Source organism: Microcaecilia unicolor, chromosome 1 (assembly GCF_901765095.1).
Source record: "Microcaecilia unicolor chromosome 1, aMicUni1.1, whole genome shotgun sequence".
In the NCBI taxonomy this organism is placed as follows: domain Eukaryota; kingdom Metazoa; phylum Chordata; class Amphibia; order Gymnophiona; family Siphonopidae; genus Microcaecilia; species Microcaecilia unicolor.
This window is the reverse complement of record NC_044031.1, coordinates 351,043,248-351,066,076: the sequence shown is the minus strand read 5'-3', so window position 1 is coordinate 351,066,076 and position 22,829 is coordinate 351,043,248. Positions and strand designations below refer to the sequence as shown.

Genomic DNA, 22,829 nt, shown 5'->3' with positions numbered 1-22,829 from the left:
TTGGTGGCAAAACCCTTGTTGGCAAGCACAGCGGTCAGACGTCTTCTGTAGTTGATGATGAGGTTTGCACACATGTCAGGAGGAATTTTGGTCCACTCCTCTTTGCAGATCATCTCTAAATCATTAAGAGTTCTGGGCTGTCGCTTGGCAACTCGCAGCTTCAGCTACCTCCATAAGTTTTCAATGGGATTAAGGTCTGGTGACTGGCTAGGCCACTCCATGACCCTAATGTGCTTCTTCCTGAGCCACTCCTTTGTTGCCTTGGCTGTATGTTTTGGGTCATTGTCGTGCTGGAAGACCCAGCCACGACCCATTTTTAAGGCCCTGGCGGAGGGAAGGAGGTTGTCACTCAGAATTGTACGGTACATGGCCCCATCCATTCTCCCATTGATGCGGTGAAGTAGTCCTGTGCCCTTAGCAGAGAAACACCCCCAAAACATAACATTTCCACCTCCATGCTTGACAGTGGGGACGGTGTTCTTTGGGTCATAGGCAGCATTTCTCTTCCTCCAAACACGGCGAGTTGAGTTCATGCCAAAGAGCTCAATTTTTGTCTCATCTGACCACAGCACCTTCTCCCAATCACTCTCGGCATCATCCAGGTGTTCACTGGCAAACTTCAGACGGGCCGTCACATGTGCCTTCCGGAGCAGGGGGACCTTGCGGGCACTGCAGGATTGCAATCCGTTATGTCGTAATGTGTTACCAATGGTTTTCGTGGTGACAGTGGTCCCAGCTGCCTTGAGATCATTGACAAGTTCCCCCCTTGTAGTTGTAGGCTGATTTCTAACCTTCCTCATGATCAAGGATACCCCATGAGGTGAGATTTTGCGTGGAGCCCCAGATCTTTGTCGATTGACAGTCATTTTGTACTTCTTCCATTTTCTTACTATGGCACCAACAGTTGTCTCCTTCTCGCCCAGCGTCTTACTGATGGTTTTGTAGCCCATTCCAGCCTTGTGCAGGTGTATGATCTTGTCCCTGACATCCTTAGACAGCTCCTTGCTCTTGGCCATTTTGTAGAGGTTAGAGTCTGACTGATTCACTGAGTCTGTGGACAGGTGTCTTTCATACAGGTGACCATTGCCGACAGCTGTCTGTCATGCAGGTAACGAGTTGATTTGGAGCATCTACCTGGTCTGTAGGGGCCAGATCTCTTACTGGTTGGTGGGGGATCAAATACTTATTTCCCTCTGCAGAATGCAAATAAATTCATATACTTTCCACAATGTGATTTTCCGGATTTAATTTGTGATGTGCTATCTCTCACTGTTACCAATAACCTACCCTTCAATTATGGGCTGCTCATGTCTTTGTCAGTGGGCAAACTTACAAAATCAGCAAGGGATCAAATACTTATTTCCACCACTGTATGTTCTGGCGGTGCTCATTGGTACAAAGATTCTGGGGGAAGATTTTGAACAAGGTAGAGGAGATGTGGAATTGTACCTTACTGAGTGACCCCTTGATGCTTTTCAATAATTACAAATTTTCATCGGATCCCCCAGAAGGCTTTATCAAACTAGCTATATTTTTGGGGATCACCTCTATATTACAGGCTTGGCGATCCACAGAACAACCCTTGCTGCAAGTCTGGCGGACAAAGCTAATCAGTCAGATGCGGTTAGACAGATGCGGAGTAGGTGATTTTGAGAGCACTCCGGGCCTTAAATTTTGGGCACTGTGGGAACCAGTGTGGGCTACTTTGCCCCCAGCTGGAAGAAGCTATTTGTTGAATTTCTAATTGGGTTGTATCTAGTCGAGACACAAGGGGGGGGGGGGATCATTTAGTAGGATAACTGAACTATGTCTGTAGCAACGGGGGATTGGGATAAGATTCTGGAAGTGTAGCATGATATAAGTTTAATTGTGAGAGTTATTAATTTTGATGCATCAGATCTAAATCATATAAAATATACAGCTTCAAAGACACTACCCCCCCCCCCCCCCACCTTTCCTCTGGAAAACTACTAGCTGGGTGGTTACCTAAGACCATCAACACCTATCCAAAGAATCAATCACAGAACAAAAGACAGTGAAACTCCACCTATTACTCAGACTCAGAAAAGCCCATCAGACAAAAGAAGCTCAATCACCCTCAGACAATGGACCAGCAGATGTTCCTTTCAAAGACAGCTATCTCAGAGACTGCAGTAACAAAAGACTACACCTCCACCTATTTTCAGACAAAGACTAAGCCCATCTAAACTCAATCACTCTCAGACAATGGACTAGCAGATGTCCAGGCAGGAAGTCTTGTGATGTCATTGAGCATGTGACCTGTTGCCATGCTCCATCTCAAAGCCAGATGCCCAGGATTCAGCTATCCAGGAGCTTTCCAATTGGACCAAGGGCAACCACCTGACATGAGTCTAATGCCCAGTTCAGACACTTTAAAAAGCAGGGATTCTTTCTTTAGAGAGAGAGTTCTTCCTGGCTGTTCCTGAGTTCCTGATGCTCCTGTCCTAGTCGCCGCTGTCCTGAATTGATTAAATCTAAAAGCAAGCTAGAATCCTGACTTCTCAAGCTGGACATCACATCCACCTTAAAAGAAACTGCTTCAAGCTCCATCAGACAGCAAACCTACAAAGAAACCTTTTGTTCCAGCAAGATTCTCCTGCATGACTCTCCATAGCAGCCTCCATCAATGTGAGTTATCCAGCTTAATTTACAATCAAACCTGTTATTTTGTAGCATACTTCCATTGGTAAAAGATCCTTTCTAAAACTACCTCTCTATTGTAAACTTATTACCTTGCCTGTACTAGAAATAAACATTTTCTTTTAAAGTTAACTATCTGGCCTTTATATTGGGAAAAGCACATGTTCTCACATGTGCAAGCTCCAAATGCTCTGAGCACATGTTACCTTTTAAAGTTACACTGATAGCACATGTTCGCTTTGTAAACTTAGTGCCATGCTTTGAGCACATGTTCCAAAACGTACAGGGCAGGTTAATGTAATTAATTCGAATTTAGTATATAAAATTCCCCTCTATTCTTACATGATTATTATTCTTAACAATTTACCTTTAATTGGAATAGAATAAGTATATATAAGACTAGAGAATCAAATTAGAATTGGAATTACAATTGGAATATAAGAACATTTCATTTTGTAATTCTTTGCGACCACATGCTCTGAGTAATTCCCTCTGTTAATACATATTCTATTATTAACTAGAGAAATATTATATTATAAATTTATCTGTTTCAGAAGAAGTGGATATAAGGGCTTACTTATGAGAACATCTGTTTTGACGGTGTTAAAGTCAGCTGATAATCAGCTATGTACCTGATAATGGTTTCTTCTGGACTTTGTATCTACTAATAAATTCTTCTGTAGCAACGCATTAAGAGGAACTGGGGAGGGGGGGTGGAGAGAGAGCGGGGGGGGGGGGAGGGTGGAGAGAAGATGGGGTGGATTGGGGTAAAAGAAATCCTTATTTGACGACAAAGAATTAGTGGTTGATTGTTGTATTATTATAGTTCTTGCTGCAAAATAACCCTTGTGGTTTTTTTTAATTAATGTCCATAAACAGATTTAAACATAAAATATATATTCAACATTAACATTATTTCCAGTTCTGGGAAAGGGGATCCTACAAGAATGCCTACAGGTTATGCACGTATCACAAGAAATCACAGAACACCTCAGCTTGTAAGGACATTTCATAAAATTCTCTAAAATATACAGTTTCATATTTGTACATAAAATAGTATCTCTAAAAGTAATTTAATTTACATTTTGAGAGTGGGGGAGCAATAAGCCTTCTACCTCTCTTGAGCTGTACATTCAAGACCCTTCAATTTCCTCACCATCACTCAAACCATGGGTGGTAGACATGGCTTGAGACACAGGTACTATGGGCCTTAATTTAAATCTTCCCAAGGTTTCTACTTTTTAATTCATTCCTGTCCCATTCTGCCCAGTCAGTAGAGTGGCATTCTTTCAGCTGAGGATCATGGGAAATACATCTCTATGGAACAGAACACAAGTACAGCTTTAAACTGACTAACAGGTGTCACTGTTGAATGAGGGCTGAAATTCCGAATGGATAATGCTGATATTCAACCATCAGATCAGCCCACAATTCACATCTCTAACCACATGAGGATAAGCACAGAACAGCTACAATCTGTCTGGCAGCTTCGCAAAAGCACGCTTGTTTTCAAACCTGTCCTGGAGAAGCACGGGGCAGTCGGGGTTTCAAGATTTCAGCAAATGAATATGAGTGAGATACATCTGCATATATGCTTGCACCGCATGCAGTCTTCTATCATGCATATTCATTGCGGATATCCTGAAAACTCAGCTTGCTGCTGCTCCCACAGGATGGATTTGAAAAAAGGAAGTGAATTTTAATTGAAACTGATTTTTTTGTGGCAAGATAATGGAAAGTGTGTGTGATATACAGGGTATGCTTTTATACAAACAATTAAGACATTTCTTCTTCGTCCTTGGTCAACAGTGCTCCTCTTCTTTCCTTAATGACCTTAGAGGGCCTTAGGCTTTTCCAAGTTGTTTCTTGATGAAGTAGCTAACTAATTTCTGTGGTCTCTGCTGATACTCTACAAGCACATCATGAGAGCTCGAAATCTGGTCACTCTCCAGTCGGTTTAGCAAGGTGACACACACCACAGCAGCTGAAAGGAAAAAAAGGGAGAATGCAAGGCTAAAGATACCAAACGAGTGAAAGGGGTGATGACCATGAATGATAGAGTAATTGCTGCCTATGTGTGGGGCTCAGCTGTAGTCCTCAGGGTCCCCAAACAGCTCTGGTTTACATATGAGATGCCTGTATTAATTTGCTCTACCCACCATGGTTAACTGGTATAATCTAGCTACCCTGAAAACCAGAATTGTCTGGGAGTTGAGAACCAATGATTTGAAGAAGAATTTGAAAACTTGTAACCTGTATTAGGTTGTCCTTGCCACATGGCAGTGGTGGCTATGCCCTGGACTGCCTCTGTGCAACAGTGTATTGGGATAACTTTTTATTCAACCAGTACAAAAACTATCAGAGCCTGCAAAGAAGCAGGACAGGGTTAATGGGTTTCTACACGGGTATCTGCAGGACAGTGAAAGCGACCAGCAGGCATGCACAGAGGAAAATACTGGTATGTCAATACTTAAACCATGTGACCAGTGTTGATTCTTCAAACACCGGCTGTGATGTTTAACAAACTCACATTTATTCAGCACTGCTACACGAACGGTCATTGATGCTAAATATACATTTCGCCAGTGAGTTATAAGGATAGCAGCGATATTTGGCCAATATGGGGACAATACTATAAAGAATGGCAAAAGTTAGGGGCCAATTTGGAGCACACTATATGTGAATTCTATAACGGCATTGGGGGTGGCCATTTTCTACTACAGAATACTAGCATCCATAGCAGAAGGAAGTGGGCATGTGTAAATGCAGTGCTTGAATGTGTAACTCAACAGTACCCGTAGGTTATACATGTAAATGATGGACCTGCCCAGAGTCACACCAGTCATTGAGCTAGCATAAGTGCTCATGCACAAAGTTAGGAATATAAATGCGGACTTACACTCATATTCTATCATGTCAGTTGCACATATATGTGCTGTTACAATTACAGTTTATTAATTTTCTATTCCACCTATTAACTAGGTGGATTCCATAAATAAATACATACCCATAAAATCAACAATACAATACAATTTATTCTTTTATCTGATATCAGATACTTCCCGTATAGCTGGGTTGTCCTCATTTTATAAGCTGGGGCCTATATTTACATAGTAACATAGTAGATGACGGCAGAAAACGACCTGCACGCTCCATCCAGTCTGCCCAACAAGATAAACCTTTTGTGTATACCTTACCTTGATTTATGTTTAAGTAGTTTTTATTGAGTTTACATTGCATTACAGCAACCATTCTCATTACATTGAATATTAACATGTTACTGCTACAAAGATAGCAAGTCACAATGCTCATATAACATATAATTTAGCATAAATAAACTTTTATTCCAACCTTTATAACGCTCCATATTCATAACAAACCCCTTCTATGCCCATCCCTCCCTCTCCCCCCCCCCCCCCCCCCATGACTCTGCCCTTCCTCACCCTTTACTCATATTATGAGAAGTTTAACAAGAAGCTCCTGTCCTTGGTTGGCATGGTAAGCCACAGTGGTTCCCACATTGCTCTAAACCTAAGTCCCGGTGCACTTTCCAAATCTGTAATGCCACACCTGTCTGTACGCATTTGTTTTATTAACTGAGACCTCCAGCTTTGCAGGAATGGCCCTTCCGTGGATCTCCAGGTCTGTAATATAGCATTTATTCCAAAGTATATGGCTATCTTTACAAAGCTTTTAAAACCCCCAGGGGGATCCGTTGAAAATTTGTAACTATAAAATAATAACAAAGGGTCAAGGATCAGAGTACAATTCCACACCTGATCTATCCCCCTTAGTAGCCTCCCCCCAAATCTTTGTATAAACCGGCAGCTCCAGAACATATGTCCCAGCATAGCTAATTGGCTTCCACATTTAGGGCAGTTACCACAATCTGTAAACTGTGCCCGAAATGCTCTTCGTGGTGATACATACATTCGTAAGAGCCATTTGTATAATCTCTCCCTCTGTGGTATCGATAGCCTCTGCTAGTATAATGACTTTAGATAGCTTTGGCATAACTCCACTGAGATCTTACAGTCTAAGACCTCCGACCAATCATGAGCCAGGCGCACATAATCTATGTCTTCCCCTGTATCTTTCAGTTGTTGATGGTGGAACTTTAAGGGAACAGATACCTGAGCCCCCAGAGAAAAAGCTTCAGATAAAACCTCTGCTACGTCCTCAGTTAGATCAGTCCATAGCAAGGAGGTAATGTAATGTTTCAATTGAAAATACTCAAATGTGTTCCCCGGTGAAATCCCATATTGGTTCTGTAACTCTGCGAAAGTGCGGATACGTCCCTCTTCTGTAACTACATGTGCTAGGTATACTATACCTTTCTTTGCCCACCTATTAAATATACTGACCCCCTGACCCAGTGGAAAGGCAGGATTATCGCAAATGGACAACCATGGAATGGATGTACCCGAAAAGCGGTGTCTCCTGCACATCCATCTCCATGTGGCCCTTAGAGAATGCAGTAGTGGGTGTCTTTTGAAGGCCTGGTGTGGCAGAGTGCCCCCTGAGTGCAGCAAGTGACTAAAGTGTATATCTGAAAACACGGAGGTCTCTACAGGAGTTAAAGAAAAATCAGATACCCCTCTGTACCAATCATTGATGTGCCTCATTGCGCATGCTATTGTTAAATACCTGATAATGAGGAGACCCATGCCCCCCCCCCATCACGTGGGGAAGCTATCTTATCATAGGCCATCCGCGGTTTCTTCCCCTGCCACAAAAAGTCTTGTACCAGCCTTTGTAGTGCTCTTTCTTCCTTATTTTGCAAGTACAAGGGGAGCTGTTGAAACACGCATAACAGTTTGGGTGCCACCACCATCTTAAATAACGCTATTCGTCCCCATACTGTAAGTATGGTCAACCTGCATCTAGTCATGTCAATCAGAGGGTCAATATTGTGCTTGTACAAGGAGATCCTGTCCTTAGTAAGATATATCCCCAAATATTTTAGCTTCAGATCTGCCCACTGAAGGGGGAACCTCCCTTTCCATGTTGTTGTTTTTTCACCTAATGCCATTGCGCATGATTTAGTAAGGTTAAGAGTAAATCCTGACAAAAATCTGTATTCCTTCATCAAGTCAAGAGCTGCCTCTAAAGACTGTTGAGGTTCTGATAATACTAACAGTATATCATCGGCATACGCTAAAGCCCGGACTTCCTGGCCCCCGACGACTATGCCCTTAATCCTCGGATTGGAATTTAACAGTCTTAGCAGAGGTTCCAAAGCTAAATCAAATAGCAAGGGGGAGAGAGGGCAACCCTGACGGGTCCCCTGAAATACTCGAAAACTTTTTGTAATCCCTCCGTTAGCCATAACATATGCCTCCATACCGCTATACAGAGTTTCCACTGCTTGCATGAATCTTTGTGGTAGACCCACCCATTCCATCACCTGGAACAAAAACCTCTACTTGACCTTATCAAATGCTTTGGCTGCATTAAGACTAACTATTATCCCTGGTTGCTGTTGGCACAGACCCTGAGCCATAGCCATAAGAGTCTTCCTTATATGTATGACCGAATATCTTTTGGGTATAAATCCCACCTGGGATGGCCCAATGAGCTGTGGCAAAAATTTCATCAACCTGGTAGCCAAAACTTTGGCCAACAGCTTAATGTCAACATTTATCAGGGAGATCAGGCGATATGACTCAGGCTCTTCTTCTGCTTTCCCAGGTTTCAACAAAAGGGATATAGCTGCAATATTTTCATAGGCTGGGAACCTTTGTTCTTGAATGACTGTATTATGATACTCAAACAAAGGGCCAAGCAAAGAATGTTGCAGGATCTGGTAAAATTCACCAGAAAACCCATCTACACCAGGGGCAGAGCAGGCTTTCAACTCTTTAATTGCCTTCAATAGCTCTTTCGATTGTAACGGTGATTCTAATCAAGATGTGGCCTCTTCCTCTAGTTGTGGCATATCCGCTTTCGTGAGAAAATCGTTTACGATTTCTCATTTAGTCGAGGGCTCTGATGCATATAATTGTTCAAAATGATCATGTATTATCTCAAGTATCTTGTCTGGGCTATTCGTTATTGATCCCTGCTTGTTTTTCATCACAGCTATTGTTCTATTTCCACCTCTCCCCTTTGCCATCCGTGCCAGCTGTCCCCCTGACCTATTACCAAACCTATCAAACCTGTACTTTAGGAATGTCAGATTGCGCTTCATTTATTCTTGTAGTAGCGTATTAATAGTCGCTTGCACCGATAGGTAATTATCTCTGTGGGCTATTGTGGGCATTGCTGTATATCTACGCCTGGCTCTCTGTAATTGTCTATTTAAATGGATAAGACTCATTGCAGCTTTCCTCCTCCTCGCCACTATGTCTTCTCTTATTTCTGCCTTCCCAGCACACCAAAAAATTGTTGGGTTTGATTTATGCTCACTATTATTCTTTACATATGCTTCCCATTTCTCATGGAGAAATTTCTGGAAATCCTTATCCTTACACAGATAGCTAGGAAATCTCCATTTCTTTACCTGGTGAAAGCACCCAGGGGCCTCCAGCCACACCGGGGCATGGTCTGAAATTATTATCTCTTCCATACTAGAGTCTCTTATCCAAGGGAAAATATCCGTAGATACTAATATATAGTTAAGACGTGCCCATGTTCCGTAAGCGTGTGATCTATGAGAGTACTCTCGATCATTGGGGTGCAAAAGTCTCCATGCGTCTACCACAGAGAGAGAGTTCCCAAACTCCTGTAATATCCCTCCGTTCCTCGGTGCAATCCACAGTTGGGTCCATTAATGCATTCATGTCACCCACTATAACCAGGCTTCTCCCCATCAGATTGGATAATCTACCCACAAGCCCTGAGAAAAATTTCTTTTCTGATGGTATGGATGCATAGACATTTAATAAATATAATTCCCTTCCTTGCAACCATAATTTGATCAGAATAAACCACCACTTAGAGTCTTTCAGAATTGTTTCAGTCTTATATGTCACCCGCTTATTGATTAATATCACCACACCTCCTGAGCGCCCCCCTGAGGAAGCATAAATTACCCCACCCAATCTCTCTGAAGTTTATCATGCTCTTGATCTGTCAAGTGGGTCTCTTGCAGGCAGGCAATTCCCACTTTAAGACGCTTTAAATGTGTTGCTGAAGTCTTGGAGGCCGCACTTGTATCGGCGGCCATTTTGAACAGCGATCCGGCAGCGGGGGAGCATCAGCGGCAGCACCAGCAGCTTGCAGGCAGGACCGGGCCGGGGATCTTTCCTGACTGCCCCGAAGAATTGGTTACACAACCTGGGTGGATGGAGGGGCAGATGAAAGAGCAGGGGACATGGGTGGCTGCAGGGGGGGGGGGCAGGAGAGAGGAGGGTCGTTGTTTGATGCGCCGCTCCCTGCCACTTGCTCCACGTGTTTCCCTACTCCTCCCCCTGCCTGGGAATCAGCTGTGAGTGACGTCAGCCTGGCTACGGAGCCTAGCTCAGCAACTCCGAAGGAGCCATGGACACAGGCAGACACATTAGAACGTTGGTGGTGAGAATTATTATCTTTAATAGGACCCGCCAGAACCTCTCTGAGCTCCTTCAATATCCTGGGGTGGATCCCGTCCGGTCCCATGGCTTTGTCCACTTTTAGATTTTGAAGTTGTTCATATACACTCTCTTCCATGAATGGTGCTATATCCACTCCATTTTCATATGTACTTTTGTCAGTCAATCGCGGTCCTTCTCCAGGATTTTCTTCTGTGAAAACAGAACAAAAGTATCTGTTTAGCAAATTTGTTTTTTCTTCATCATTTTCTACATAGCGGTTCGCAGCATCTTTCAGTCTTACAATTTCCTTTTTAGTCTTTCTCCTTTCACTAATATACCTGAAGAAATTTTTGTCACCTCTCCTTACCTTTCTAGCCATTTGTTCTTCTGCTCGCGCTTTTGCCGGATGTATCTCTTTCTTTGAGTCTTTCAGTTTTATCCGGTATTCCTCTCTGTGTTTCTCTTGTTGAGTTTTTCTGTACTTCAGGAACGCCAACTCTTTGGCCTTTATTTGTTCAGCCACTTGCTTGGAGAACCATATCGGTTTCCTTTTTCTCTTGCTTTTATTTACTCTCTTTACATAAAGGTTTGTGGCCCTATTTATAGCTTCTTTCAGCCTGGACCACTGTCCTTCCACCTCTCGTTCGTCCTCCTAGCCCATCAGCTCCTTCCTCAGGTAGTCCCCCATTTTACTAAAGTCAGCACGCTTGAAATCCAGGACTTTCAATTTTGAGTGGCCGACCTCCACTTCAGCCGTCATATCAAACCAAACCGTTTGATGGTCACTGCTGCCCAGGTGGGCACCCACTCTGACATTTGACACACTATCCCAATTTGTGAGCACAAGATCCAGCGTCGCTCCCTCCCTCGTGGGTTCTGTGACCATTTGTCTGAGCAGAGCACTTTGAAAAGCATCCACGATCTCTCAACTTCTTTCCGATTCCGCAGACGGAACCTTCCAATCTACATCTGGCAGATTGATATCTCCCAGCAACAGCACCTCTCTCTTCTTTCACAACTTGTGGATATCTGTCACCAGATCTTTATCTAGTTCCTGCAATTCTGTTGGAGGTCTGTAGATAACACCCACGTGGACAGAGGTTTTATCATCTCTTTTTAAGGTGATCCATATTGCTTCTTCCCCTTTCCCAGGTCCCTGTCATTTCAGTTGCCTTGATGTCATTTCTCACATACAGAGCTACTCCTCCACCTTTACGACCCTCTCTATCCTTCCTAAATAGATTATAGCCTGGTATGTTTGCATCCCATTCATGGGAACCATTGAGCCACGTCTCTGTGATTGCAACAACGTCTAAGTCTGCCTCCAACATCAGGGCTTGAAGGTCATGAACTTTATTGCTTAGACTGCGAGCATTGTGGTAATCGCTTTCCATCTACATTTCCTAGTATGATTGCACACACAATTTCACAGAATACTAACAGTTCCTGTGCGTAAGTGCTTTCCCAACTATTCAAGTTTTTCTGTTCATTTTTTTTTTTTGATTTACCATTTTCTTTACTTTGTCACTACTTTTTTTCAGACAGAGAATTGTCTATACCTGCATGGGCTTTTTAAAGACCAATAGAGCTTTGAGCTCTTACCATCATCTTTCATTTGTTTCGAGTCCCATACCAGCAGGTTAATTTGTTCTTTTCTGATATCACTGTATAGTTCTTGTTCCTCATATTTTGTTTTTTTACTGCCTTTTTTCTGCTTAATGTTATACCTTTCAGTATCGGCTCCACTTTCTTGCACCGCCTTTATCAACCATACATTTTTTTTTACCTGCCTTTCCACATTATATTTATTCATAACTATTCAAGCTTTTCTGTTGATTTTCTTTTGATTTACCATTTTCTTTACTTTTGATTTCAAGACACATACTACCAACAAATAAAAGGGACCGCCATGTGTGCACGTATGGCACCAGATCTCACAAATGTTGCCAACTTCGAAAATAAGCTCCTCACTGATCATCCATACAAGGATAATATCAAGATCTACAAGAGATATACAGATGATATTTTTATACTTTGGAAAGGAACAAGTGAACAATTACTACTACTACTACTTATCATTTCTCAAGCGCCACTAGACGTACACAGCGCTGTACACTTGAACATGAAGAGACAGTCCCTGCTCGACAGAGCTTACAATCTAATTAGGACAAGCAGGACAAACAAGAGATAAGGGAATATTAAAGTGAGGATGATAAAATAAGGGTTCTGAATAAGTGAATAAGGGTTAGGAGTTAAAAGCAGCATCAAAAAGGTGGGCTTTTAGTTTAGATTTGAAAATGGCCAGAGATGGAGCTTGACGAACCGGCTCAGGAAGTCTATTCCAGGCATATGGTGCAGCAAGATAAAAGGAACGGAGTCTGGAGTTAGCAGTGAAGGAGAAGGGTGCAGATAAGACTACTACTACTACTATTTAGCATTTCTATAGCGCTACAAGGCGTACGCAGCGCTGCACAAATATAGTGAATGATACATACCTGTAGCAGGTGTTCTCCGAGGACAGCAGGCTGATTGTTCTCACGACTGGGTGATGTCCGCGGCAGCCCCCACCAACCGGAAAGAAGCTTCGCGGGACGGTCGGCACGCAGGGCACGCCCACCGCGCACGCGCGGCCGTCTTCCCGCCCGTGCGCGACCGCTCCCGCCAGTTGAATGACTAGCAAAAGATGAAACACACAACTCCAAAGGGGAGGAGGGAGGGTAGGTGAGAACAATCAGCCTGCTGTCCTCGGAGAACACCTGCTACAGGTATGTATCATTCACTTTCTCCGAGGACAAGCAGGCTGCTTGTTCTCACGACTGGGGTATCCCTAGCTCTCAGGCTCACTCAAAACAAGAACCCAGGTCAATTGAACCTCGCAACGGCGAGGGTACAACAGAAATTGACCTACGAAGAACAACTAACTGAGAGTGCTGCCTGACCAGAATAAATTCGGGTCCTGGAGGGTGGAGTTGGATTTACACCCCAAACAGATTCTGCAGCACCGACTGCCCGAACCGACTGTCGCGTCGGGTATCCTGCTGGAGGCAGTAATGTGATGTGAATGTGTGGACAGATGACCACGTCGCAGCCTTGCAGATCTCTTCAATAGTGGCTGACTTCAAGTGGGCCACCGACGCTGCCATGGCTCTGACACTATGAGCCGTGACATGACCCTCAAGAGTCAGCCCAGCCTGGGCGTAAGTGAAGGAAATGCAATCTGCTAGCCAATTGGAGATGGTGCGTTTCCCGACAGCGACCCCTAGCCTGTTAGGGTCGAAGGAAATAAACAATTGGGCGGACTGTCTGTTGGGCTGTGTCCGCTCCAGATAGAAGGCCAATGCTCTCTTGCAGTCCAATGTGTGCAACTGACGTTCAGCAGGGCGGGTATGCGGCCTGGGGAAGAATGTTGGCAAGACAATTGACTGGTTAAGATGGAACTCCGACACCACCTTCGGCAGGAACTTTGGGTGGGTGCGGAGCACTACTCTGTTGTGATGAAATTTGGTATATGGAGCATGAGCTACTAGGGCTTGAAGCTCACTGACCCTACGAGCGGAAGTAACTGCCACCAAGAAAATGACCTTCCAGGTCAAGTACTTCAGATGGCAGGTATTCAGTGGCTCAAAAGGAGGTTTCATCAGCTGGGTGAGGACGACGTTGAGATCCCATGACACAGTAGGAGGCTTGATAGGGGGCTTTGACAAAAGCAAGCCTCTCATGAATCGAACGACTAAAGGCTCTCCAGAGATGGCTTTACCTTCCACACGATAATGGTAAGCACTAATCGCACTAAGGTGATTCCTTACTGAGTTGGTCTTGAGGCCAGACTCTGATAAGTGCAGAAGGTATTCAAGCAGGTTCTGTGCAGGGCAAGAACGAGGTTCTAGGGCCTTGCTCTCACACCACACGACAAACCTCCTCCACTTGAAAAAGTAACTCTTTTTAGCGGAATCCTTCCTAGAGGCAAGCAAGACCCGGGAGACACCCTCAGACAGACTCAACGCAGTGAAGTCTACGCCCTCAACATCCAGGCCGTGAGAGCCAGGGACTGAAGGTTGGGGTGCAGCAACGCTCCGTCGTTCTGCGAGATGAGAGTCAGAAAACACTCCAATCTCCACGGTTCCTCGGAGGACAACTCCAGAAGAAGAGGGAACCAGATCTGACGGGGCCAAAAGGGCGCTATCAGAATCATGGTGCCGCGGTCTTGCTTGAGCTTCAGTAAGGTCTTCCCCACCAAAGGTAGGGGAGGATAAGCATACAGGAGGCCGGTCCCCCAATGGAGGAGAAAGGCGTCCGACGCTAGCCTGCCGTGTGCCTGAAGTCTGGAACAGAACAGAGGCAGCTTGTGGTTGGTCTGAGAGGCGAAAAGGTCCACCGAGGGGGTGCCCCACTCTCGGAAGATCTTGCGTACCACTCTGGCATGGAGCGACCACTCGTGCGGTTGCATGACTCTGCTCAGTCTGTCGGCCAGACTGTTGTTTACGCCTGCCAGGTACGTGGCTTGGAGGAGCATGCCGAACCGACACGCCCAACGCCACATCCCGACGGCCTCCTGACACAGGGGGCGAGATCCGGTGCCCCCCTGCTTGTTGACGTAATACATTGCAACCTGATTGTCTGTCCGAATTTGGATAAATTTGGCAGGACAGCCGATCTCTGAAAGCCTTCAGTGCATTCCAGATCGCTCGGAGCTCCAGGAGGTTGATCTGCAGATCCTTTTCCTGGAGGGACCACAGACCCTGGGTGTGAAGCCCATCGACATGAGCTCCCCACCCCAGGCGAGATGCATCCGTCGTCAACACTTTCGTGGGCTGCGGAATTTGAAATGGACGTCCCAGTGTCAAATTGGACCGGATGGTCCACCAGAGCAGTGAAGTGCGGCAACTGGTGGAGAGGTGGATGACATCTTCTAGATTCCCGGTGGCTTGGAACCACTGGGAAGCTAGGGCCCATTGAGCAGATCTCATGTGAAGACGAGCCATGGGAGTCACATGAACTGTGGAGGCCATATGACCCAGAAGTCTCAACATCTGCCGAGCTGTGATCTGCTGAGACGCTCTGGTCTGCAAAGCCAGGGCCAGGAGATTGGTGGCCCTCGCTTCGGGAAGGTAGGCCTGAGCCGTCTGGGTATTCAGCAGAGCTCCTATGAATTCCAGAGACTGGGTTGGCTGGAGATGGGACTTTGGGTAATTTATCACAAACCCCAGCAGCTCCAGAAGCTGAATAGTGCACTGCATGGACCGGAGGGCTCCTGCCTCCGAGGTGTTCTTGACCAGCCAATCGTCGAGATACGGGAACACGTGCACTCCCAGCTTGCGTAGGTAGGCCGCTACCACCACGAGGCACTTGGTAAACACTCGTGGGGCAGAGGCGAGCCCAAAGGGCAGCACACAATACTGAAAGTGCCGTGCGCCCAGGCGGAATCGGAGATACTGTCTGTGAGCTGGCAGTATCGGAATGTGAGTATATGCGTCCTTTAAATCCAGGGAACATAGCCAATCGTTTTTCTGAATCATTGGCAGAAGGGTGCCCAAGGAAAGCATCCTGAACTTTTCTTTGACCAGGAATTTGTTCAGGCCTCTCAGGTCTAGGATGGGACGCATCCCCCCTGTTTTCTTTTCCACAAGGAAGTACCTGGAATAGAATCCCTGCCCTTCCTGCCCGGGTGGTACGGGCTCGACCGCATTGGCGCTGAGAAGGGCGGAGAGTTCCTCTGCAAGTACCTGCTTGTGATGGGAGCTGAAAGACTGAGCTCCCGGAGGACAATTTGGAGGCAGGGAGGCCAAATTCAGGGCGTATCCGCACCGCACTATTTGGAGAACCCACTGGTCGGAGGTTATGAGAGGCCACCTTTGGTGAAAAAATTTTAACCTCCCTCCGACCGGCAGATCGCCCGGTACGGACACTTGTAGGGCGGCTATGTTCCCGTGGATCCAGTCAAAAGCCCGTCCCCGGCTTTTGCTGTGGAGGCGCAGGGGGCTGCTTAGGCGCACGCTGTTGACGAGAATGAGCGCGCTGGGGCTGTCCCTGTGCCTGACGAGGCCTTCGGGCCGGCTGGTTGTACCTACGCTTCGCAAAAGAATAGGGTGCAGCCTGCCGGGCCCGGGAAAAACGTCCACCTGTGGAGGTGGATGCTGAAGGCGCCCGGTGGGAGAGCTTGTCGAGAGCGGTTTCCCGCTGATGCAGTTGGTCCACCATCTGCTCGACCTTCTCACCAAAAATGTTATCCCCCCGGCAAGGGACGTCAGCCAGTCTCTGCTGGGTGCGGTTGTCCAGGTCAGAGGCACGCAGCCATGAGAGCCTGCGCATCACTATACCTTGGGCCGCAGCACGAGATGCCACGTCACAGGTGTCATAGATACCCCTGGACAGGAACTTTCTGCACGCCTTCAGCTGCCTGACCACCTCCTGATAAGGCCTGGACTGCTCCGGCGGGAGCTTCTCGACCAGGTCCGCCAGTTGTTGCACATAGGTCCGCATGTGAATGCTCATATAGAGCAGGTATGATTGGATGCGGGTCACGAGCATGGAGGATTGGTAGGCCTTCCTCCCAAACGAGTCCAGAGTGCGAGACTCCCGCCCCGGGGGCGCCGAGGCGGTATCCCTCGAACTCCGTGCCCTCTTGAGAGCAGAATCCACGACCGCTGAGTCATGGGGCAATTGTGGCCGCATTAGCTCTGGGTCGGAGTGGATCCTGTACTGGGACTCTGCTTTCTTGGGAATGGTGGGGTTAGTTAATGGTCGCACCCAGTTCCGAAGCAGCGTCTCCTTAAGGACATTGTGCAGCGGCACCGTGGAGGACTCTCTAGGTGGTGATGGATAGTCGAGGACCTCGAGCATCTCGGCCCTCGGCTCTTCCACAGAGACCACGGGGAAGGGAATGCTGATAGACATATCCCGCACAAAGGAGGCAAAGGAGAGACTCTCGGGAGGCGAGAGTTTCCTCTCCGGTGAAGGCGTGGGGTCCGAGGGAAGGCCCGTAGACTCCTCTGAGGAGAAATATCTAGGGTCCTCCTCTTCCCCCCACGAGTCCTCATCCTCGGTATCGGACATAAGCTCATGTAGCTGAGTCCTGAACCGGGCCCGGCTCGACGTCGAGGCACCAAGGTCTCGGTGTCGTCGAACGGTGGACTCCCGCGCCGGCGGGGACGGAGCTCCCTCCATCGACGTCGACTCCACCTGCGTGGCGGTCGAGACCGGCACCGCAAGCGGCGGCGGTGTCGACAGCTCCGGCGCCGGGCTAGAGCTCGCCGGCGCCACAGTCATCGGCGCCGAGGGCGCAAGCACCCCCGGCGCCGGCACAGCCTGGCGCATCAGCCCTTCCAGGATCCCCGGAAGGATGGCTCTGAGGCACTCGTCCAGGCCCGCTGCCGGGAAAGGCGGTGGGGCCGGTAGGGGTGTTGGCGCCAGAAGCTGCTGGGGGCCAGGAGACGGCACCGAGGTGCCGGAACCCCGATGCGTCGGTACCTCCACAACCGACGGAGACCTCTCCTCTCGACGATGACGCTTCGGCGTCACCTCCTCTCCGAGATCCGGATGCACCGAGGGCGACCGGTGACGACGCTTCTTATCTTTCTTGCGATGCCCGTCACCGGCGCCGGAGGGCATGGAGGAGGAGGAGGTCGATCCCCCTCGGTCTCGAGGTACCGGGTCAGACAGGGTTCGGTCCCGTGGCCCACGAGCTGAGGGAGTGACCGGGGCCGACTGCCCACGCGGCCTCTCACCCCCACTCTCACCGGAGGACCGGCGGGCCGACGGGACCTGTTCTCCTGGGGTCGCTGCCATCGGTGCCGATGTCTCGGGCATCGATACCGGTACCGAAGGGCCGGGCGTCGATACCGATGCCTTCGAGGTCGACGTTGAGGGGCCGGCGCAAGTTCCAAAAAGACGGTCCCGCAGAACTTGCCTCGCAACCTGAGTCCGTTTCCGGAGACCGAGACACAGAGAACACGACTTGATATTGTGCTCCGGCCCGAGGCACTGGAGGCACCAAGCGTGGGTGTCGGTCTGCGAGATCGGCCGGCCGCAGCGACCACACTTTTTAAATCCACTCGGGACCTTCGAGGACATCGACGGAAAAATCGCGTCGGCGAAGTCAAAGTCGTCAATGGTGGCTGAAATCACACCACGAAAAGGAAAAACGACCGTGCAGCCACTAGGCCGCAATGCGGCGTCCCCGCTGGAAGCGAGGGAAAAAGGGGAGCGCGTGCTCCACACGCGCAGGGTTTCTTTTTTTTTTTTTTTTTTTTGAAAAAAAGAAACCGGACGGTAACTAGACCGAAATAAACAAAGAAAAAAGCACGATCGGCGTAAACGCGATCGAAATCCGGCGGCTGAATCCGAGAGAGCGGCGAGGCACGACTCTCTCCAGACGCGGAAAAAAAGGAACTGGCGGTAGCGGTCGCGCACGGGCGGGAAGACGGCCGCGCGTGCGCGGTGGGCGTGCCCTGCGTGCCGAACGTCCCGCGAAGCTTCTTTCCGGTTGGTGGGGGCTGCCGCGGACATCACCCAGTCGTGAGAACAAGCAGCCTGCTTGTCCTCGGAGAAAGAAGAAAGACAGTCCCTGCTCAAAGAGCTTACAATCTAATAGACAAAAAATAAAGTAAGCAAATCAATTAATGTGTACAGGAAGGAGGAGAGGAGGGTAGGTGGAGGCGAGTGGTTACAAGTGGTTACGAGTCAAAAGCAATGTTAAAGAGGTGGGTTTTCAGTCTAGATTTAAAGGTGGCCAAGGATGGGGCAAGATGTAGGGGCTCAGGAAGTTTATTCCAGGCGTAGGGTGCAGCGAGACAGAAGGCGCGAAGTCTGGAGTTGGCAGTAGTGGAGAAGGGAACAGATAAGAAGGATTTATCCATGGAGCGGAGTGCACGGGAAGGGGTGTGGGGAAGGACGAGTGTGGAGAGATACTGGGGAGCAGCAGAGTGAGTACATTTATAGGTTAGTAGAAGAAGTTTGAACAGGATGCAAAAACGGATAGGGAGCCAGTGAATGGTCTTGAGGAGAGGGGTAGTATGAGTAAAGCGACCCTGGCGGAAGACGAGATGGGCAGCAGAGTTTTGAACCGACTGGAGAGGGGAGAGGTGACTAAGTGGGAGGCCAGCAAGAAGCAGATTGCAGTAGTCTAAACGAGAGGTGACAAGGGTGTGGATGAGGGTTTTGGTAGAGTGCTCGGAAAGAAAGGGGCGGATTTTACGGATGTTGTAAAGAAAGAAACGACAGGTCTTGGCGATCTGCTGGATATGAGCAGAGAAGGAGAGAGAAGAGTCAAAGATGACCCCAAGGTTTCGAGCTGAGGAGACAGGGAGAATGAGAGAGCCATCAACAGAAATAGAAAACGGGGGGAGTGGGGAGGTGGGTTTGGGGGGAAAAATGAGAAGCTCGGTTTTGGTCATGTTTAATTTCAGGTGGCGTTGAGACATCCAGACAGCAATGTCAGACAAGCACGCTGAAACTTTGGTTTGGATGCAAGGTGAGATATCAGGGGTAGAAAGGTAGATTTGGGAGACATCTGCATAGAGATGGTAGGAAAAGCCATGGGATGAGATTAATGAACCAAGGGAAGAAGTGTAGATAGAAAAGAGGAGGGGACCAAGAACAGAACCCTGAGGTACGCCGACAGGCAGAGGGATAGAAGTAGAAGAGGATCCACAAGAGTGAACACTAAAGGTGCGGAGGGAGAGGTAGGAAGAGAACCAGGAAAGGACAGAGCCCTGGAATCCAAGTGAGGACAGGGTATCGAGATTTACCCAGTGAACGGAGTTTCCAGGGAGGAATGTAGGGAGAGATGAGAGTGGAGAGGTACTGAGGAGCTGCAGAGTGATTGCACTTATAGGTCAATAAGAGGAGTTTGAACTGTATGCGGAAACGGATAGGAAGCCAGTGAAGTGACTTGAGGAGAGGGCTAATATGAGCATAACGGCACTGGCAGAATATTAGTCGTGCTGCAGAATTTTGAACAGATTGAAGAGGAGAGAGATGGCTAAGTGGGAGACCTGTGAGAAGCAAATTGCAGTAGTCTAAGCGAGAGGTGATAAGAGTGTGGATGAGGGTTCTGGTAGTGTGCTCAGAAAGGAAAGGGCGAATTTTGGTGATATTATAGAGAAAGAAACGACAGGTTTTAGCAGTCTGCTGAATATGTGCAGAGAAGGAGAGGGAGGAGTTGAAGATGACCCCAAGGTTATGAGCTGATTAGAAAGGAAGGATGAGAGTGTTATCCACAGAAATAGAGAATGGGGGAGGAGGAGAGGTTGGTTTAGGGGGAAAGATAAGAAGCTCAGTCTTGGTCATGTTTAGTTTCAGATGGCGCTGAGAAATCCAGGCAGCAATGTCATACAGACAGGCTGATACTTTGGCCTGGATTTCGGCTGAGATTTCTGGTGTGGAGAGGTAGATCTGGGAGTCATCAGCGTAATGATGATACTGAAAACCATGGGATGAGATCAGAGTACCAAGGGAAGAAGTATAGATGGAGAAAAGAAGAGGTCCCAGGACAGATCTCTGAGGTACACCAACTGACAGTGGGATAGAAATAGAGGAGGATCCACTAGAGTATACACTAAAGGTACGCTGGGAGAGATAAGAAGAAAACCAGGAAAGAAGAGAGCACTGAAATCCAAGTGAGGACAGCGTATCAAGGAGTAGGCTGTGATCAACAGTGTCAAAAGCAGCAGATAGATCGAGAAGGATGAGGATAGAATAGAGACCTTTGGATCTGGCCAGGAACAGATCATTGAAGACTTTAGCAAGCGCTGTTTCAGTTGAATGAAGGGGGCTCAAGAATATTGATTGAAGTGGATCAAGAATAGCTTGAGATGAAAGAAAAGTCAAGACAATGGCGGTGAACAGCACGTTCAAGTATCTTGGATAGGAAAAGGAGGAGGGAGATGGGGCGACAGTTGGAAGGACAGGTAGGGTCCAATGAAGGTTTTTTAAGGTATGACTATGGCATGTTTGAAGGAATCAGGAACAGTCACAGTGGACAGTGAAAGATTGAGGATATGACAGATAAAAGGGATGACAGTAGGAGAGATGGTGTTAAGTAGATGGGTAGGAATAGGATCAGAGGAACGGGTAGTTAGTTTCGAGGAGGAAATAAGATGTGTAGTTTCCTCTTCAGTGATTTCAGAAAAGGAAGAAAAGGAGGCAGAGGTTGGAGGGTTGGGAGAATGGACTAAGGGAAGGAGAGGTGGAGGTGACCTGGTTGAGAATTCAAGTTTAATTTTGTGAACCTTATCATGAAAGAACTCAGCCACAGTCTAGGGGGAAAGTGAAGGTGGGGTTGGAGGTGAAGGCACTCATTCTCCCTGTCTCATCAGCTCGAAACCTTGGGGTCATCTTTGACTCCTCTCTCTCCTTCTCTGCTCATATTCAACAGATTGCCAAAACCTGTCATTTCTTTCTCTATAATATTAGCAAAATCCGTCCCTTCATCTCTGAGCATTCTGCCAGAACCCTTATCCGCACTCTTATCACCTCTCGTCTTGATTATTGTAACCTGCTTCTCACCGGCCTCCCTCTCAGCCATCTCTCTTCTCTTCAATCAGTCCAAAACTCTGCTGCACGAATCATTTTCCACCAAAGTTGCTATGCACACATTAGCCCCTCCTTAAGTCACTTCACTGGCTCCCTATCCGTTTCCGTATTCAGTTTAAGCTTCTCTTATTGGCCTATAAGTGTATTCACTCTGCTGCTCCCCAGTACCTCTCCACTCTCGTCTCTCCCCCCTCGAGTACTCCTTTCTGTAGATAAATCTCTCTTATCCGTCCCCTTCTCCTCTACTGCTAATTCTAGACTCCATTTCTTTTGTCTTGCTGCACCTCATGCTGGAATAGATTTCCAGAGCCTGTGCGTCTAGCCCCGTCTTTGGCCGTTTTCAAGTCCAAACTTAAAGCCCACCTCTTTACCACTGCTTTTGACTTCTAACCTCACTTGCCCTGTCCTTTATCCTCCCCTATTTTCCCTTACCCTTAATTGTTCTGTCTGTTTACCTATCTTATCTAGATTGTAAGCTCTTTGAGCAGGGACTGTCTCCTTTTGTGTATGGTGTACAGCACTGCGTATGCCTTGTAGCGCTATAGAAATGTTAAATAGTAGTAGTAGTAGTAAGGCACTTTGAGGAGAGAGTTCAGTGTGGCAAAGAGATATCGAGGGTTTGAGCCAAGAGAATTTGTCAACTGGATGTAATAGTCCTGTTTGGCAAGTAAAAGAGCAGACTGGAAGGAGGTCAGCAAGAATTTGAAATGTATGAAGTCAGTATGGGCACGGGATTTCAGCCAAAGGCCTTCGGCAAAGCGGGCACAGGAACGTAGGTAGCGGATTCTAGAGGTCAGCAAGGGCTGGGGTTTGGTACGTTTTACAGCACGGGGAATGGAAGGAGCGAGAGTATCCAGAGCAGAGGACAGAATAGTATTACAGGAAGAGACAGCCTCATTGACAGTCTTGGATAACATAGTGGTAGAGAAGAGATTTGAAACACTGGAGGACAAAGTAGAAGGGTCAATAGCCTGAAGATTCCTAAATGTATTGGTTAAGATTGGACGGGACTGGGGAGGAGGGTGTTTAAGTGTGAAAGTTATCAGATGATGGTCAGAGAGGGGAAGAGTTGAGGCACAGAAACTGGAGAGTGAGTAGTTTGAGAAGAGGATAAGATCAAGA

The 22,829-nt window shown here is 47.5% G+C and overlaps 1 protein-coding gene across 1 annotated transcript in view; it reads right to left on the bottom strand.

The window, feature by feature from the left end:
• Positions 1-3,537: 3,537 nt before the first annotated feature.
• The window catches only part of UPP1 (uridine phosphorylase 1), a 258,292-nt gene continuing 239,000 nt past the window's right edge, over positions 3,538-22,829 (bottom strand). Inside the window, exon 8 of the mRNA XM_030209480.1 lies at positions 3,538-4,645. Coding sequence (XP_030065340.1) covers positions 4,506-4,645 — 140 coding nt within the window. The 3' untranslated portion in view covers positions 3,538-4,505. The remainder of the gene's footprint in view (positions 4,646-22,829) is intronic.